The sequence below is a fragment of the Nipponia nippon genome, unplaced genomic scaffold (assembly GCF_047370975.1).
Source record: "Nipponia nippon isolate SJK-2023a ecotype South Korea unplaced genomic scaffold, ASM4737097v1 scaffold_4, whole genome shotgun sequence".
NCBI lineage: Eukaryota > Metazoa > Chordata > Aves > Pelecaniformes > Threskiornithidae > Nipponia > Nipponia nippon.
The window spans coordinates 23,739,459-23,760,390 of NW_028262358.1; the positions used below are offsets into that span (position 1 = coordinate 23,739,459).

Sequence of the window (20,932 nt, forward strand, 5' to 3'; positions counted from 1 at the left end):
GCCTGGGGAAGACAGATACAGTCTTGATTATTGGCTTAACTGGAGACTTGCTGATTGTTGTGGTTTAACCCCAGTCAGCAACTAAGCACCACACAGCCGCTCACTCACTACCCCCTGGTGAGATGGGGAAGAGAATCAGAAGAGTAAAAGTGAGAAAACTCATGGGTTGAGATAAAGACAGTTTAATAGGTAAAGCAAAAGCTGCGCACACAAGCAAAGCAATGCAAAGCAAGGAATTAATTCACTACTTCCCATTGGCAGGCAGGTGTTCAGCCATCCTCAGGAAAGCAGGACTCCATGATGCGTAACGGTTACTTGGGAAGACAAATGCCATCACACCAAACGTCCCCCCCTTCCTTCTTCTTCCCCCAGCTTTATATGCTGAGCATGATGTCATATGGTACGGAACAGCACTTTGGCCAGCTTGGGTCAGCTGTCCTGGCTGTGCTCCCTCCCAGCTTCTTGTGCACCTGGCAGAGCACGGGAAGCTGAAAAGTCCTTGACTAGTGCAAACTCTACTCAGCAAGAACCAAAACATCAGTGTGTTATCAACATTATTCTCATCCTAAATCCAAAACACAGCACTATACCCGCTACTAAGAAGAAAATTAGCTCTATCTCAGCTGAAACCAGGACACTGATGCATGTTTGCCTGTATTGCTCTCCCTTGCTGGCCAGTGCCACCAACTGGACCATTGATAAGACAAGAAGCTGCAGCCATTTCCTGTCATTCTTTGCATAATTTCTTTTTCAAGATAGAAGTTGGCATGAGTTGTACTTAATCCTGATGTTTCTCTCAAGGGGAAAGGAATTTTTTTTCTTTTTGGTGCTTAGATAGTTTATAAGAGAATGGTTGGATGAAGTAAGTACCTTATTGACATATATTTCTTGTGCCATGCTATTCCTTCATGATAACATCAGTTACAGAAACTTCCTGAAGTTTGATTAGATGCAAAATGAGAAAAATAAAAATTTACGATGATTTCATTGACTTCTCTCTTAATATATGCTATATATGTTGCCTGCTAGAAAGGAAGGGCCATGGTGATTCTGTAGCACCAAACTGTCATTCTTCTTTCTAATTTCTTTTTTTTGCATATTGATTTAATATCATGTCATTCATTTTCTATGGATTATTTCTTTTTCTTAAGTATCTCCTCATGACTTCTCTGACTGAGGAAGGGTTGTAGGCTTTTTAATTCCATTGTCATTCAGGTTTGTTGTTACCTTCAGAGATGACAATCACTTAATTTACAGTTCACCTGCCATTATTTTCTTTGTATAGAAGAAACTGCAGCAGAGAAAGCTGGTATTCCACCTTACGGATTGAAAAATGTCATCAGTTTGCTGTCCACAGCACCTTCAAGAGTTGCAGTCAGCACTCTTTCTTTGCAGAAGATTATAATTTATTGCTACAGAGCAATAAATTTTTCCAGTAGTTATTTCTCAAATTTTACTACTAAATTGCATATGCAAGTGAGCAAACACAAATGAACAAGGCTCTGTTTTTATAGTTGTCTTCTGTTCTTCATTAGCTCAGGAGCTGGACAGTGGACTGCTAAATGCCTGTTGTTCTGTAAATAGGCTGTGACTAAAATATGCGGGAGAAAGATTTCAGCTGCGTGGAATGGATACCACTGACACATATAAAGCAATATATCCTGTAGTTACAGTTTGAGTATCATCCATGAAAAGGAAGGTGTTTTCTTTATGTATTTTCCACTTCCTGTGGAATTACAGTTATAGGCACACGTTCTGGAGTTGCTTTTTGTCTCACACATTAACGTTTGCTGTCCTGTGAAGTTGCTTCTGATTACAGAATGTTGGATGCAATGGTAATAACTCCATGGTCACTAAAGTTGGTGACTAACAGAGAGGTGATCGATCCTTCAGTGTTTTACCTCTGCAGATCACTGTGTGGTAGAGAATGAGGCTGTGAAGACCCTTCCTCTCTTCCAGGCTAAAATCCCTGTTGCTATTTCATTCTCAAAATGCTTCAGACTGCAGTTGCCTAAGAACATAATTTTGAGAATGCGAACAACCCTGATACCTAGGCCTGGTACACTGAAGGGAGATGCAGTAAGCCCACATAGCAGCTTCGTGCTGGGGAGAAAAAAAGAGTTTGAACTTTATTCACTGCAGTTCCAGTTTTACGCAGGTATGCCTGGTGCATTGGGGAAATTGTTTAGGAGCGATCAATCCTTGTGTGAAGATTGCCTTGTAATGCTGCTAAGGTCAGTGAGACCTTGGTTTATTTGCCACATAAGTGCTGCTTGAGCGACTTAGGATACTCCAACACCCATAGGAACAACCTTAACTTGCACACTAGAGGTTTTCCACATTTTAGGGCTGTGATTTCTTGCACAGCTTGCTCATTTGGTACAGATCATACAGTGGGGTGAACTAATCAGGGCTTCATCAGCATTATCCCCCTGCCTTTGATATAACTTAAATACTTTACTGTTGTAGGTGTTTAGGATCATAAATAAATGTTCTTTCTGTTTTTCCACTGCTCAAGCTAAGTACTTCTAGAAGTTTTTGTAATAGCAATCTGTTACCACAAACTTGATCGTGCTGTTCTTCGGTGGCAGTGCTGGCTGGAGTTGGATGTAATTCATGTGCAAAGTGTATGAGAACAATTATCAGCGACCTCTGTCAGGATTTGCTTTTCTGGTGTGATACTGGCTCTTGATTGAATCCCACTATAATTTCTGTTAAGACAGATAAGAACTCATGAGGAATTCATCTCCAACTACTTTTGGGGGGGCTGTGAGGGGTTTGCAGAGGATTGTAGTCCAGTGGTTGGAATGCAGAATTAGGTTAGCAGGTCTTTGTTTTCAGTTTTCCTTCTTTCTGATACATGACTTAGTCTGGGATTTGGTATTTTCATCTGTAAAACTGGAATAATAATACTTGCAATTTGAGACTTACAACATGCTTTGAGGCCAACAGTGAAAAGCTCTCAGTAGTGTATTTATTACATTCTGTTTGTAGATGCTACAAGCAGTAGTTAGGAGAAATGAGAATAAAATGAAGCCAAACACGCTGATTTAAAAGTTAACTGTTGAAGCCAGGCCTGAACTAGTAAAATAGTTACCCATGTGTCAATGCCTCTCTTCATGTAGCTCAGAATTAAATTGCAGGGTTTCAGCTGCTGTCAAAAAAAAAGAAAAAAAAATTCCAAGGTTATAACTGTTTAATGGGGGGAAAATGGCTAATTTCTGTCTCTTTAAATTTTGTGGTGGAGAAAATAAGGTGCTTTGATCTTTAAATGACAGCTTCCAGAGTCATTACATTGAATCAGTTAATCTCTCCCAGTAGTTACCTTATTCTCTCTTCCTCATGGGCATCCTCTTTCATGGTCTCGGTGCTGAGCTTCAAATCAATGAACAAACTGTTACTGCTTCCAACGCAGCCTGTCTAGTGAGCTTTCCTGCTTTCATGCATTGCCAAACTCTTACCTCAAACCTTGGCACATCAAAGTGGAGAAGAGGTCCAGTAGTGCCACATGTGTGTTAACCAGGCTGGCTCCATCATCTTCTTTTACACTGTATGGGTCAGGCAGTCCCTTACCACTTGACAAGAGAGGTTTGTCAGAGACCGCGTGTCCTGTCATTCCCAGGTGGCATATGTTTTTCAAAGCAGGTCAAGTGACACAGCAGTGACTGTGAGTATGCTTGGTCACCTCTTTATCTAGTTTTAAGAAAATACTAACCAAAGTAATAACTGATCTACATATCTTTGTATGAGATATCCATGCCCAGACAAAAAATAAGTTATGTTCTGTGCCGTGTTGCTGACTGAATATTCTTTTTGTTCAGCCTGCTTTTCATTTCTCTTAGGAATAAAAAAAAAAGAGAGAAATTTCCCAGTGTAAGCCCCACAAAGCATCTATGTTATGTACAGTATGAGGTATTTTATCTGCTAGTGCACAGCAAATGTTGTGAAGTAACACCTGGGATTTTCAAGTTTTACCAGCTAGTGCACATGCTGTATAAAACTCAGGAGCTGAGGTTCTGGAGCAGCATCTGTTCTCCTGCCCATCATATTTATCTGTTCCTTTATGTGAAGGGGTTACAGTACTTGGTAAATCTTGTGCAAGTTCTATTAGAGTAATTTTGTGGTTTTAGGCGTAAAAGCTAGGCATCTAAAATGTAATGTAATTAAAAAATAACTCCTCCTCTCTTCCAGGCAACAAAACAAGATTTGGTACAAGGTGAACATTTTTAGACAATTTTCTGTTGTGAGAGGGTAGTACCTGGAATTTTCCGAAGCATTTGACATACAGTTCTTTTATTAGAAACCACCTTGCATTTGAAACCACCACTTGTTGCATTAAGCAACAAGTAAGAGGGGTTTTTTCACTGATAATGACAGATTTACTGTATTAATATTCCTAAAAAGGACCTTGAATATATTATCTTTAATCACACTTCCCTGAGGCAGAATTTCAGGTTAGGTGGTACACTTCAAAAAAGAATAACATAATTATGGTTGCAGAAACGTGTGTTTTGCTGTAGTGTGAAAATAAAAGTGAACCATGCCCATTCCCCTCTTTCTGTGACATATACAGTGCATCCAGAGTGTGCTGTATGGTAGCAACAAAAAGCATTGGGATTGGAAATTTCACCTGAAGTTTACTGACCTGAATGCTTTCTACCTGCACTTGAAAACAACACTTTCTGTTGTCTGTGCTAATCATCCACTCTTAACTGCTTCCTAAGCTTATGGCTAGATCACATGAACTACTTCAAAATGATAGTTTTGCTCAATGTCTGTGAGAATGGTGCAGAATCAATTCCTACCTTCTGTGAAATTTTGCCTTGTTTTGTCAATAGTATTTTCTTTATTTGTTTGATTGTGATTTGGGGCCAGAAGTAACAGAAATGTGAATACAGCATTTGATAATTTGCCAGAGCTAAGCCTTTGTATGTGGGTACCAATAATCTTGTTTGTGCTGTCTTTACTCAAGATCACCCTGTTTCTAATTCTCCGTTTAATAGTATTCCAGATTCTGTTATCAAAATCCTTCAGCTTTCTCCAGTACTTTGTTGCCAGGTTTCTTACAAGTCTGACGGCCTAAGAGGTCCTTCTGTACCTAGGATATAACATTTCCTAATCCCCAAGGGTCCTTTAAAAATCATTTAATAAATCAAGCTTCTCTGTTTCCATGGTTGTGTGTAATTGTGCATACACCTTTTTAAAGATACTTACTTTGGAGGCTGGAGAGAATTAAGGAAAAAGTTCAACTTAAACTAAAGTATGTCAGTATTACTATTTAACACTTCAATATTATCTTTGTTCATTTTATTCTGCATATACCTTCATCTAGGTTTTCTCCATTTCCGTGTTCTTTGCAATGTTGGATTCAATCCTTAGTTATCCCACGCCTGGGAGGAAAAAGAGACAGCAATTGTTATAGATGAGTGGGTCAATGACAAGGAAAACAGTCCCAGGGATGAACAAAGCAAAGCTGGTATATTTCCTACACTGGGACTTCTAGGGGAGGAAGGATTGATAGATGCTCTTACACTACCTTTATGAAACTTTGAGATTCTTAACACAGTTACATGTCCTGGTTGTGTCAGTCTAAAGTCCCCTCTGTCATGACAGTGGCAAAAAGCCTTAAAAAAGAATTGAGAACATCCTTGCACTTTATAGTACAATGATTTGAGTGTGGTTCCTCACCGGAACTGGTAAGAATAAATATATGGAATAATAAACTTAAAAAAAGAAAAACTTAAAAACCCACCTAACCTCAGTTTAGTAAGAGTAAAACCACAGGAAGTGTAGCAGTATGTATGTATATACAACATGAGTTCTGTATGTAATTTCCAATTTTTTGGTGATAAAGTTTTCTCAGCATAATTTTATAATTCTAAAAATGGAAAATTGTGCCTGTTTTTTGTCTGATACTTACCAGTATCAGTATCTGTAATTTATTACTGAAAAATAAAAGGGAAAACCTGCGTATTTCATCATACAGACAGTGCAGACAAATCTTGTTTCTCAAAGGAGCTAAGGTAGTTACACATTTCTGAAAATTGTGCAAACACAAAATAAGGTTTCATTTTACTCTGCCACTAATAGATGAGCACACCAGGCAATACACCATAAGAAAATAAATGACAGTTAGTGATACTCATGATAATTAGTGTACTTTTGCTAATACATCTGAACATCTCAGAATTTTGAGTGAAGTTGAGCATTTACATTCTACTGGTGAAGCTAAACAGTAGATCTTTCAATGGCTACAACTGTTACTGCAACCCTCACTAAAATTAAAGGAGGTTAGATTTGTAACTGATGCACCTTTAGAAATCAAATTTCAATTACCTGGGAAAGGTTATATGCAAAGTCTGTCTTGAAGAAGAAAGAAAAGCACATCTTGAGATCACACTTGTGTCCATTTGTAGCATGTCCCGTCTGTATTTTTGCATTCTGGCTGAAAGACTTCTGTTATTTTTTTTTTTTTCTCCTTCAGGTCTCATGGAAACCTCCTCTGATACAGAATGGTGAAATCCTTAACTATGAGATTCGCATGCCTGATCCACGAATTGTCATTACTGGAAACACTTCATCAGCGTTAAGTCATTTGGTGACTAATCTTATACCCTATACAAACTACTCGGTCACTCTAATAGCTTGTTCTGGAGGTGATGGCTTCCTAGGAGGCTGCACAGAGAGTTTGCCTACCAGCGTGACTACACCTTCAACAGTTCCTCAGAGTGTTAGTCCATTGTCTGTGACTCCAATCAGCGAGTCCTTTATTGCCATTTCTTGGCAACCACCGCTAAGGCCGAATGGTCCTCATCTGAGGTAAGCTTTTAGTTGCAACTGAGATGGCAAGCGTTGTCTTCTTACCTAAATCTGACTCAGAAAATTCTAGGCGATGCAAACTTTATGATGTGATATCTTAATTCCTGACATTTTGAAGTTCCTCTTTGGGGTTCAGGAGTCCATGAGTGGACCTGTGGAAAGTGGGTGTGTCTAGAAGCAGATAGCAGGGTGAGCTTTGAATTGTTTTGAACTTAGGAGAAGTCAGGATTATTTAAAGCAAGTGTGGTGTCTGTACTGTGGCATTTACTTTGCAGAACACATTTGGGAAGGCTCTGGGTCTTTCAGATCAGTGCTGTCTGAAGAGCCAGAAGGAGCAAACACAGCATATTTGCAAAGTTGTAACTGGTTTGGGCTGCAGCATCAGCCATGTTTTGGTAACCAAAACATGCCAAACATGTGATCAGTTTGGGCAACATGTTCCACCAACAAAACGACGAGAAAAGTATGAGATCTCTGTGAACATAAATATTTAACACACTCAATATTCTCAATACTCTGTGGGGATTGTTCTAGGTAAAGAGAAAGTGACCATGGTAGTGTGAGGACATGAAATAAGCTTCAAACCTTAATGGATTTAATAAATTGGAAATGAGAGAGTGTGTGAGAAAAAGGGAAGTTAAAATACTACAAGTTTAGTGGCAGAGTCAAAAATGGGAGATGCAAGGAAGTGCTGGATTTCACCACAGGAGCTAGAGAAAGGCATCTCTTCTGAGGTTTGTCTAGAGAGACGGGATGAGGGATCTTGACTTGAATCTGTTCATTACTGAGTGTGTGTGTGTATACATTAAAAAAATATGTATTTGACTGCATGAAGATTTATAAACACAAATATATCTTTATACATACACAATAAAAAATGTCAAACAAATCTTTCATTCTAGTGCTGTAATATATTGGGAAACATTGTGCATAGAATTATATCTCCATACTCCATATGTTCTGGTTAGTAGCTCTCTTCTAGGTGCACTGATGGGTTCAATAATTATCATGTAATGCCATTTCAGTTGTGTATGTTATTACAGCACAGTAGCTTGACTCTTTCTTCTGGCTTAATTAGGGCACACTACAACTGAATGAAATGATGATTGCTCTACAGTAAAATTTGAAGTTTTTGAAAAGCAGTCTCTGTTATTCTGGGGTTAACAACATGACCATTTTACCATAGATTATTGAAGTAATTCAGCACAACCTACATCTGCAGACTTCATTTCCTTCATGGTGTGCCATGCTGCCCTCAACAAGAACAACCACTGAAGCAGCTGCTCTGTACAGCATGATGGAGCAAGAAGTCTGCAGCAAGCAGAGCAGCAGCAGCAGCTGCCAGTGGAGGTGATTTACACATGATCACCACTCATGAAATATATTGGACAGAACATGCCAGGACTGTTCCTAATAAAACTGTAATGATCTGTCTTTGGGTTCTGTTGACACTGATGAACCATTCATGTAAGAGCTGTTCTTCGGGTATAAAGTCATCTGAATGTTTTGATAGAGTTGGAGTTTAATTAGTTTTTACTATTTAATTTCTGAGGTTGTACTCCTAACTTCTGCAGTAATTTGGTTTGGCATCACTAAGGTCAGTGGCACAATGCTTATTTGTACCAGTTGAGGATTATTCCCCAAACTCAAGGCTGAAATTTATTGGAAGTCACGCACATACATCCTAGCTGCCATGGAGCATAGGAAGTCTCAGCTCTCTTGTAAGCGAGCTTCTCAGTTGACTTCTGGTTTTGAAGCAACACAAAATCACTGTATGCAGTACCTATTAAATACCCTCTTAATTCAGTGTCTCAAATCTGGAATGGTTTTGTCTAACATTTCCTCATCCGACTGGAGATGATCTTAACCTAAAAAAGATAAGTGTCAAATTACACGTGAAGCCAGTGGTCAGAAAGATCATTGCAACGAGGTGGTGATCCACACCAAGGCATTCTGCAGAATGCTTAAACACAGAAGGAAACATTTTCACAAATAAGGGCTTAAAGAGAGAGTCTTTAATATCTGCCTGAGTATCCACATACGTTTGGCTGGAACTTAACAGTAGCACCTTTCCAAAATGGGGGGCAGGGAAAGGATGATACACAGCAGCTCAGCATTTTAGACAATCAAGTTGTGTATCTAAATGAATACATATGTATATGACCCTACTTTGCTGGGCATCAGTGGAAACACTATTGCAACTACAATTTGATTAATACTGCAGTTCACCATTGAAAACAACTCCAGAGCGGTTCTGTAACTGGTAGGAAGTGTGCAAACATCTGGTGCCTTAAAAAAGTACCATCAAACTGAAACAAAAGTCCTATTAAAAAACTCCTGTGAAATGTAATAAAGAATAATAATCCTAAATATTTTGAGCAACTCTATATTGTTTCGTTTAGCATATAGTTTTCTATGTAATCCATAGAATGATTAGGAAACGCAAAATATGTTATCCCCTTTAGTTTCTGTAGACATGAAGTGATTTAATCTTTGATAAATTCCATAAAGGTTTTGCGTAAAAGATGACAAAGGGTGAGTGATGCAGAATGGGTGGAAGGCATGTTGTCCGAATCAGGCCGTCTCATGGCTGACCCGATGAAAGATGGGCTTTAGCTGACCTGCTGTTTGGAACAGAGGCAGGAATACAGCTTCAGATACCAATTAAAATCAGGATGAAATAGCTTGGTCTTTCAAGCTCACATCATGAAAGTCTACCCAAATACAAAGGTGCCTTGCTAAGGTCTACAGATGGAAGAGTTAACTCATTCTACACCTGTTTGTCACCCATATTTTACACTGTGGTTATTTGCAAACACATGTTAAACACAAATGCACACTTAAGTTGCTGCTACCAGTAAAAGTAGTAATAGCAATGCTATATGTTTCAGCACATTTGCAAGAGAGAGACATTGCCATTTCATATTCTGTAGCAGTCTGTGCATATCAGATGGCATCAGTCAAGTCTGTATGAGACACTGTTACTGGGCTATTTGGATTTGGTCTTCATAACTTTTCCACAAGTTTAAAATCTATAAATCATTAAATAAACTCATTCTTTCAAATGGAAGTGCTTCATTTTCCATTTTCAAAGTAGTTTTTTTAAGTAATTGAATGTTTTAAATCATGAAACATTAAAAAGAATGTTTATCTCAGAAAGTTTACAGCTGTAAAAACAAAATAATGTGTGGCTTTAAAAAAAAACTGATTTTTTTTTGTGTAATAACATTAGTTGAGATAATCCTGGTGTTCTGCTTGTCTTTTGTGTTAGATATGAGCTCCTGAGACGTAAAATCCAGCAACCACTTGCATCAAATCCCCCTGAAGATTTAAATCTGTGGCACAATATTTACTCAGGAACTCAGTGGTTTTATGAAGATAAGGGTCTTAGCAGGTGAGATTACAAAAACTATAAAAACAAATGCTGGCATTTTGTATAGTGTATGTTTAATAGTTCAAAGTATTTCTTGTGTCTTTATGTAGTGAACATATTAATTATGTAATGAAATATTTTTTGTCATCATCTTTGGTATTAATCATTCTAATATGCAGGGATTTATTATTAGTCTGTCATTCTTGACTCGTACATTGTTTTACTCTGAAAAACAAATGAAAATAAAGATCTTGTGAAATTTTAGCGTTGATATGCTCATGCAATCAAACCATTTAGATTTATGTGTACATATGCTCTAGATTTGTGTCTTGCCAAAGTCATAGCACAGGCAGAATGAATGTTTGAGAAGTCCTAGTTGGGAAACATTTGAAACTTGTTTTCAGCATTGTTTTTCTTACCTGGTTTTAAAATGCAAATTAACAATTGCTTTAATATCTCCAAAGGCAAGAAGAGTATTTATCGCACTCTCAGCAATCTAATTAAAGGCAGCTTTGTGTTAGCTTCATTATAGTTAAATGCGGAGTGTTGAGAGTTGGGAAATGGAGGGTTCTGTTTCTTAGTAGGTTACAGACCTACTGTGTGGTATAGAACAAAGCATTTGCTCTTGATCAACCTTAGTTTCTGCACCTCCAAGTCAAGGCTACCACCCTTAAGACAAGCAAACACACACATTAAGAACCTGTAATGGAAGATTCAATGTGGATTCTGCATTGGTTTTTTTGTAGGTAAAGTCTTGGGAAAACATTCATGGATGGTTTCAGGATGTGTGTGTTCTCTGTGCTTGCGTGCTGGCATGCTTTATGAGGACTGCATGTCAGTCATTGCCCCTCAAATATCTGTATGTTGCTTCTACTTTGATAAAAGCTGTGTGAGCATCCCTCCAGAGCACGATGTGAACCAGCAGAATGTGACCTCTGCTCCAGACTGTTGTATAGACCAAACCAAGCCAAGAGCTACTGCCTGTGGCTTGTCACTGCCTGTTTGCTGAAAGTCACTGCTCATTTTCATCTATTGCAATAACTGATCATGGAGTTGTTCCTTTACCCAATCCCACCCAAGTGTCCATTTCTTTCTTAAACCATGTTTGAAATTCTACATAGAGTTCCCTTTGGTTTTAGTTTAGCTCATTTCAGCAGCACTGATGTGTGCAGCAGTTATGTTAGCAGTTCAGAGGGGGCAATAAATTCTGACAGGGTCTCAGTGACAAGTCATTAGGCACAATGACCTTTTGGGTTGAATGAGCTATGGCCAGAAAAGTGTGCCTAACCCTTAGATACACCTGAACGCTTCTTTTCAACCTGCAGCTATGTTTTTGCAGTCAACAACTCAGGATGAGTGTGTGGCTGGAGTGAAGATGCTGCAGAGAGACGCAAGCCTTATTTTTCACAGAAAGAAAATCCATGTATCAGCATCTATTTTCATTTGTGTCATGTTTTAAGCATGTTTCAGAATTAGTGAATTTTTTATTATATTCCTGCTAGAAGTCTATTTTCACAATGATTTTTTTTTTTTTAGTTGGCTTTTTCATTTCTAGTAGGCTAAGCCAAACTTCTTTTTTTTTCCGTTGTTGGAAATACGGATCGAAAAATGAATCTCAAATTCTCATCATTAAATTGTAAGAGTAGATTCCATTCATCTTTGATTGGTCCTGTGCTACAATGTCCAAGAGAATACTACATGTTTGCAAGCAACAGAAGTGCAGAGAGGGAAATGTCTTACGTATGTTGTCACTGTTCTACAATGCTTATCATTACAGTTGGAGCTAGTGAGCTCCCATTAGTTTGCTTTCTTCTTAGTGGGACTGTGAAAGCTTAGCTCTTTTGAAAATCAGACTGGATGGTTGCATAATGTAAGGTGCTATAGTAAAGCAGTAAAAAAAAAAAAGTAAATACACTATGTGAGTGATTTCATTTTGTAGGGAAAACTCTAAATATTAGGCATTTACTGTATGTTCCTTTATCGCATTTGTAGACAGCTATCCCAAAGTGCTGCAGCTTCAGTGAAAATTTGAACAAGATGATCCTGTGTTTCCATGGTTGCGCAGTTTTGTGGGGGGCTTTTTATGATGGAATTAATTTTGAGATTATGAAATCCCATTTAAACTACATTAATATGCGATTTGATATAGAGGAAAAACCATGGAGTGACAGTCACTTGGTTTACTAAGTATACATGAAGTGTTTAATAAAACTGTGTAAGTTGAATATACACAGTTCTGAAGAAAATTACTTTATTAAATGAGTTTGCATTCCTAGGCACTTTTTTTGATGCTTTTGTACTAGGAGAGTCCTGGTGTGGTGAATCACTTTTACAAATGAGACTCTGCAAGTTAAAATCAATGGGTTTCCCAAAAGAGGAAAAAAAGCCTCATTTGATTAAATTCTGATCCAAATTTTGGCAGGTTGCCACTGCTGTAATTACATATTGAATTGAGCTATAATCTCTCAACACCTCAGAAGCTACAACTACGACGAAGTGAAATAATGTGTTTTATTTTTGTTACTATGTTAATGGTGCTGAAATATTTCCAAAAAATACACACTTCTTATAGGGTCTTCATTGCTGCAAACCATGCAGCTGCACTTGTTGGAGAGGGAGGGAAGAAACAGCAAAACTTTGGCACAGGCAGAAGGTTTACAGCTAATGTTTTCTACGTCTGCATTTTTCGTTCCATTTAATTATTTTTAAAATGTCTTAGGTACACAACATACGAGTACAAGCTCATAGTGCACAACGAGGTAGGATATACATCAAGTGAAGAAGTGATAGCTACTACCTTAGCAGGATTACCAGAGAAAGGAAGTATCCTCATTGCACATGCTGTTAATCATACTGCTGTAGAAGTGGAATGGTCAAAACCAAGTAAGTGTGCTTAGTATTTATTCCAGTAACTAGATGTTAACCTGCCATCACTTATGTTGGTCTCCCTTGCTCTCATAGGAAACACAGTCCTTGATTTATAATATACCTAAGTGTCCTTGAAAGGAGAGGAAAGAAATAGGGAAAAAAAGGTGCACATTTTGCTATTTCTCAGTCATGTTTGTATTTATTATATGCTGGTTCTGCAGAATGAGAATAGTGAAAGTGAAGAAATAGTTAATGCAAACTCATGAGAAATCTATAAAGTAGTAGTACACAGAATCCTGTTGTCTTTGTGGTATATTTCATCTCTTTGTATGAAAATTTACATATACATTCCTTCAGGATGAGAGGATCCCCCTTCTCTCTCTTTTTGCTTGGCTCCTTAAAATGAATTTAGCCAATTTCTGTAGCTGGTTTGCTAATACAGCAGTGGGGAATTTCTTCATGACTTACATGCAAATGATTTTATAAGGACTGGGTGCTGAATTGCAACAAATGTAGCCTCTTTATTTTATAATTGCATGCCTGAAGTATGCATGCTTATAAAAACTGACAAATGTAATAGATCTGAAGCAGCTCACTGAAGTTTCATTACCTTAGTAATCTAAACCCCTGACCTTCTAGATGTAGGTAATGCAATCTGGTTTTATTTTCATTCATACCTTAGAAATTTTCTTCATATATGTTTGTGAATGCAAAGGTTAAACACCAAGACAGGGCCATTCGTTATTTGAAAAATTTATCATATTTTATTACTTCTTATGTTGCAATAAGCATATTAACTATTTTGTATACCCATGTTTTGTTTTTTCATAGTATTAGTTTTTAAATTATTTTCTTGTTTTCTTTGAGAACTCGGGAGTCCTTAATGTAAGTTGCCTTGCTAGTTCTCTTTTTCTGGAAAACATACTGAAGGTTCCTGACTTCTAAGGATTTAGGAGTTGTATCTGTGCCACTTAAAATAAATATAACATATCACTCTTGGTTAAGAATTTCTATGACAAAACCGTGTACTTATTACACCTGAAAACATGCTTTTGGCTTTTATCAATGCTATTTCCCAGTCAGCTGAGTCCTGTTCAGTGGTACAGTTTGTCATCTAAAGCAATATGTATCAGTGCTTAAAGTTTTTGTCATAATTAGCCTTTTCATCTTGGTGCCTACTGGAAATGCAGCCGCATTTGATCTGATCTGAACTTAAACTGTTTGACAAAGGACAGATAAGATAACAGACTATATCTGGGTTACTAAAATGGAGAAGCAAGGCTTGCCCGGAATCCTTGTTTATCTACCAGCTCAGACCAATGAATGTCCTTCCTCATGTAGCCAGAAAATCGTACTGTTTCTTTTCTTCCTTTCAGTCGGGAAGCTGGTGCTGGGCAAAACACAGTTTAAGAAAAAAAGTGAGGAGTTGTTTTTCTCCCCTGTAAATATAATGCTTTTGAGTATATTACAGCTTTACATGCAGATGATGCTATCATGCTTGTTCTAAAATAATAACATGTAGATTTTCATTTTCACTATGGCCAAAAGGTCGTCTGTGTAAAGTTGAATATAATTATAATTTAAGACAGAAGCACTTGCTCCTTATTCATGGCTAGAGGACTAACACAGGAATTCAGTACTTTTGGTCCGGGGTAGGGATGTGTTTTTTGAAGGGAAGGAGCAAAAAGGGAAAAAATCTTTGAGGCTTCCATCTTAAACTAGTGCCATAGAGCAATCTGATTTGCTCTCTTCCTTCTATCTGGGTGAAAGCTATCCTTTTGCAGTGGCAAGCTGCAAGGTCTGCACACCACTGCTAGCAGTGGGTTTCACCTATTAATTTGTTTACTTCACAGATTCCATTGTCATGAAGGTGATGTCTAGAGAAAGAAAACTTTCTCCAGTATTAGATAGGATGATGAACTGTTAACAATTTTGACAAGTTTGGAAGAGCAGTCTGTATCTCTACTTATAAGGGTGAAATTGAAGGCACTTGATGGAATCTTTGCTTTTTTTTTTTAAATAAGGGGGTCTGCATAAAATTTGTTTTTTCTCTTCACAGTAAATGTTGTTGATAAAAAACTTGCTGACTGAATATTTTTCTGGTTGATCCCCCAATATTTTCCTTTCTTTTCTTAGCACTACAAGATTTGCAAGGAGATGTCGCATATTACACCCTCTTCTTGAATTCTACTGATGATAGAAGATCTCTGAGGATCCAGGCTGATGTAAACTCTATAGTCATAGGTGATTTGCAGCCCAACACAGAGTATCAGATATTTTTTCAAGTTTTTAACGGAGCCCACAGCATCAACAGTGAAGTTGTGCATGTGACTACTTCAGATGGAGGTTGGTTAGCAGTGAATGCGGCTTGGCTTAAAATCTGAGAATGAAATTGATTGATTTTTGTTAGGGTTGAGATCAGTCATCCTTCCATTATAAAATTTCCGGTATAAAAGGAAAAAGGGCTAAAACGCTAAAATGCTTAAGTGCTGGTTGTCATCATGTGGTAGATCAATAAACGGTCCCACTGAGACAGAAGCAAAAGCTCTAATAGCAGATATTAACCCAGTTTGTTCTCATCTGCTCCTGCATACTCCTATCTGTGTGCACTAAGTTAGGAACTGAGTTCATATCAATAAATGGTGGAATTTAGAAACAATTAATGGTTTTTTTTTTTTAAAGATTTGCTCTGTGAAGCGATATGCTTTTGACATGACAGTCATACAAAGGGCCTTTCCTGAGTCACCAGAAACTCTAGGTGTAATTTCAGCCTCAAAGAAAATTCTTTATGAGTCATTTCTATGCCAGTGGGCAAGTGCGGGGGAAAGGGTGGGGGGAGGAATAAAATAAAAAAAATAATTGTGAATCTGAAATGTGTTTAGAATGGTCTTTCTAATCTTTTTGCTTTATAAAGTCTCATTATAAACATTATAATATCATTACCTCAGAAGCAAGTGTTCCAGGTCATTAGCAAAGCACTTTAAGTGAGGATTCCATTTCCTTTCTGATGCCAAAGGTCAGCACCTTTTGTTTGTAAAATAGAATCGATCACAAGGACAATTTTTCTACTGGTAAAGATGGGTTCTTATGATTAAAATAGGTCTTTCCATGGTTATTTCTGACATGCTTAGATAATTATGTAATTTAACGCTAAGGAAGGTTTTTTTGTTTTTTGGTTTTTTTTTTTTAATAAGTGTTAGACTTCTTCATTACCTATAGTAATCAACATTCAAAACCATTTACATAATGACAATATTGCATATTGCTTCATAGTGCTTCAGCTATGAGGCTGATAACGTCACGTTTCACCAGACAAAGTATTTTGGTCTCAGGTTTTGCTTTAAAAGCAAAATGCTCTGGTTTTCTCTTTTTTTGGAAGGATTAGGATTGGGGAGACATAAAAATAATGTTTGTATGTTGGCAGTGCAGATAGGTGAATCATTTATCATCGTATCTCACTGGCCACATACTACTGATGATTGACACTATGCTGCTGGTATAAAGCATTTTACCATCAGCTCTCATGGTTTCTAACTGAGAGTATAATAAGCCAATTTACAGAAGACTACAGACTGTGATAACTTCATCAGAGGAAAGCAGATAAGCAGTGAACCCTTTGCTAAACCGAAATACTAATCTGCATTTGGTTAAACAAGTGCTTTTGCAGAGACAGCTGGAGTTTATTCAGTTTCTTCCTTTATTTCTAGAGCCTGAGGGCATGTTCCCTCCAGAGGTTGTCATCATCAACAGTACAGCTGTACGTGTCATCTGGACATCGCCTTCAAACCCAAATGGTGTTGTCACAGAGTACTCTATCTATGTAAATAATAAGCAGTACAAGACTGGAATGAACGAGCCGGGGTCCTTTCTTTTAGCAGATTTGTCTCCATTCACTGTATATGATATACAGGTTAGAATATCTTTTCTGGGTTGTGTAATATTCTTTAATTTTACATAAAATATGTATATTTCCAAGTGGAATATTGTTTCATTAATTTCTTTACATACGTGGACATATATTTGCACTGATGTTTGTGTGTATATACATACAAGACATAAATTTATTTTCAGCATATTTTAGGTCTGTGTACACTTTTCATAACGCAAGTTTCCATTATCTTTTTTCAAACCATCAAAACTCCATTTACTTTCCCCTAAATGCTCTGTGCTACAACATTAGTAAAGCCTCAACATATATTACAAAGAGGCAAAGATTCTACTCCTACTCATTAAAGGAAAATTGCAATTGTTTTAGAAACATCAGGCATGCATAATATATCAGCACAGAGAAATAATGATATTGCATTTGTCATCCTTTTATCATTTTTTTCTCCTTATCCTTCTGAGGAGGAAGCAGAGCTGATCTCTGAAATCATAGTAGTACTTTTTATGCTGTTAATAAGTACAGTATTTTTTTCTTTGTGTTTCCCATTCTCTGTCTCTCTCTTTGCCTCTCTATTCATGTATCTAATGAACGGCAAAATACTGCATGCAGAATAAAAAAAAAAAAAAATCTTTCTATCCTTAAGTTGTATTAATATATTCAAGAAATGCAGTTTGACACTTAATTGTAACTATACCTGTCTATTTCGTTCAGGTTTCGTTTGCATTATATATGAGAAGGACTTAGTAGTACCATGCATACTTCGTCCTGAAAATTTGCATCCAGTTACTACATGCCATAAATAAACATCACAGACAGGCACACTGTAACAGATTTCTATGTTCCAGCCCCTCTGAAACAGCAAACCTCCATCCATGAATACACATATGACTTTCTGAATGCCGCTTGGAAACACATTTGTCTTTTCTCAATAACAATGCAAATTCAGTGTACTGCCTCACTTATAGACCTTCTATATTAATTTACCACGGCCACCTTCTGTTGCTTGAGATGTTATTTATTCTTCTCTTCTGCTTTCCTAGTCTTTATACTGGACTTATATTTGCATCAATGTGATAGGTAAAACCAAAATTAGCTGGTTTTAATTTTTTTCCCCTTTTGATTCTTTTTCTTCTTGTCCTGGAAACAATATTGTCTTGGATGCATGTGCATCTCACTGGTAATCTTACTGCATTATCTTTCATTTTTTGTGCTCTTTTGAGTAACTTCTCTGTTGACCATACAGAACCAATGTTACCATCCTTCACTAGCTATTTCACTTTGCCACTGCTTAGTGTAATCCCAAGAATTGAAGGAATAAGTTTTTATTTCTGTGGCATTTTTCATAGCAAAGTGTATGATTCCTATTTGCATTTTTAACTTTTAATTTTCCAGAATATACATGAAGGAATAGAAAACATTAAGGAAAAATTATCATTGTTTTTATGTCAGAATATATGGTAAGTGTATAAAACTTACTCAAGGCCCCGAGCCAAAATACATTTTTTTCAGTGTTTTGTACCAGATTCTACATACACATACAGAAAAACAAGTTCACTGCAACCCTGTTGGTGATAATTTGATAGAGAATAGCAATTAGTGCCAGAGAGCTGTCTGTACCTTTTTTTTTTAAAATGGTGGGGGAAAATGTGATACAGCACAGTGTATCTCTGGTAGATGTACTTATCTCAAAGCTGCGGTATTTTCCTTGCTGTGTGGGATCTGTTAAATAGAAAAGAATAAAATCTTGGGTGAAGAGAGAAGTCTAAACAAGTAGCAGAGCTGAATAATTTCTGCAGCTGAGTATGTGAAACTCATGTACTTCTTCATCAGATTGAAGCCTGCACGGTGTATGCCTGTGTGAGAAGCAATGGGACCCAGATTACAACTGTGGAAGATGAGCCAAAGCAGCTGTCAGCACCCATTATTCACATAATTGGCTCAAGGTACTATGCTATAGGTGGCTTTCATATATCAGAGCTATTTGTGGCTGGAATGGGGAGCAGAATGTAAGGTTGTCTTCTCTCAATTGAATAAGGTGCATAAAAGAATTCAGTATACACTTTGAAAACATATTTCATGGCTGTTATTTTTGATCTTGGAGTTTATGGCCAAAAGAGCAATTGAAGAAATCTCACCCTTGGTTGTACATATCCATTTGGGTATCACTGTGCTGTGATAATAAATAAAGCAAAAGTGGATGTAGTTAAGAGAAGAAGTGTAGAGGAATGAAAATTATCACATTTTGCTGTCAGTTAAGAAGAGGAAGATTAATGCTCAGGGAGCAGCACGATGCTGATAATGGAAACTTAGAATAATTGTGCGTAAAAAAAAAGTCACCTACCACAACAGTAAGAATTAGTAAGCTATCTTAAAAGGCATGCATATCTATGTCTCCTTGAACCACTGTTTGCAATCTGCCTATCCACTACCTCCACAGGCATGGGCAAACTTCTTAATTGTAAAGGGAGCATCAGATTTGCAGTCCTTAGAAGCAGCCAAATAGTAACACATACAGTGATTCTTTGGGAGTTAATATCTTCCAAAGGCAGACTAAAACTAAGCTCGCTAACACATTTTTCAGAATTACACCAACAATAAAAGTTAGCCTCCTGTGTGTATGTTATTGTTCATGTGATTTTATTACACTTCTGGTGGAGTATGCTCGTTAGCAGGGTTTCTTTTATAGAAAGAAAAGCAAATCTTTTTTTAAATAACAAAAATCTAACATCTGAGCCTTCAGAAATGGCCAAAAGAATGGATTTGCTTCTCCAGTCTCTTAAGGACTTTGGTTTGCTGTTCATCATTTCTACATTTTGCTTGAATTCAGCATTTGTCTCTGTATAAGGGTGAAATTAAGCTTGCTATTTTTCTGTCACACATACAGATATAGTCAAAGCTTGTTTGATGATGAGAACTCAATTCGGGATCTCATCTTTTGCCCTTGGCTTTAACTTATGTATGCCTTTGTCTGTATTGTCTGTACTGCAAACACTTGCACATGTTTCTGCTATTATATATAGACTAAATATGTCATAACACATGAATGCAAAAGGATCAAAAATGCCTTCCTACTTTATAATCTGCTCCGCCAGAAACAGACTGTTTCTACACTGCCTTTTCCTACATGTCATATTATCATCAGCTGTTCTTATATCCCAAAAGAATACTAACTACTGATCGATTGCCCGGACATGTCTGGCCGTGGCCTACACGTGCCCCGGGTAGTTCATTTATTTGCCACGGTGGATTTGCTAGAGTGGAATTTAATCAATAGCTAATTCATTAATTCTGGTCCTCGAGTATGTAGGGATTGTGCAGTATAAAAATGACTGGCTGGCTTCAGCTTTGATTGAAATATGACAAACACTACAGCTGACAGCTTCAGCAGGTGCTGGGCTGAATATGAATTTTGCTTATTTATCCTCCATAAAAGAAAAAGCTTGGGCAAAAGAACAGTTTGTGTAGACAAGAGGACATTTTAATACATATCTGTCATCAGACAGAGAAAAAAGGCATTTCTAGAGTATAGGCTCATGGGATACCTAAGATATAATACAGACTGTGCAGTTTATTGTCTTTAATTGGAATCATGGCGTTTTTCCCTCTTCTGAATCAGTTTGGGGGGCTGTATTATTGATGAGAATGCTGTAGGATAATGTCTTTGTAGCATTCACAAATAATTGTTTTAAAATTTGCCTCAAGGTGCTGCATGACATAAATTATAATTTCACCCACCAACTTCTTAGAAGTCTTTCTGATAGCAGCTCCATCCACACTGTTCTAATGAAGGTTATACCACCGGAGCCATTATAAATACCTTACTTTTCCACCCTTTACAGTTAATAACTCAGCTTCAGGCTGAAACTTGGCACAAAAGGTCGCAGTCCTGGAATGATTGTTTTATAATGCCAAACTTCAAATAGAAAACAGTGCAGGACCCAGTCCTGAAGTCCAAAGTCAGGTTTTGGTTTGTTATGTTTCTTGTC

The 20,932-nt window shown here is 37.3% G+C and overlaps 1 protein-coding gene across 1 annotated transcript in view; it reads left to right on the plus strand.

Annotated features, from left to right (window-relative positions):
- USH2A (usherin) overlaps positions 1 to 20,932 on the plus strand; it is a 391,921-nt gene that overhangs the window by 265,538 nt on the left and 105,451 nt on the right. The window contains exons 41-46 of the mRNA XM_087774988.1: positions 6,485 to 6,819; positions 10,091 to 10,213; positions 12,912 to 13,075; positions 15,197 to 15,406; positions 16,768 to 16,970; positions 18,777 to 18,889. Of these exons, the coding sequence (XP_087631114.1) occupies positions 6,485 to 6,819; positions 10,091 to 10,213; positions 12,912 to 13,075; positions 15,197 to 15,406; positions 16,768 to 16,970; positions 18,777 to 18,889 (1,148 nt within the window). The remainder of the gene's footprint in view (positions 1 to 6,484; positions 6,820 to 10,090; positions 10,214 to 12,911; positions 13,076 to 15,196; positions 15,407 to 16,767; positions 16,971 to 18,776; positions 18,890 to 20,932) is intronic.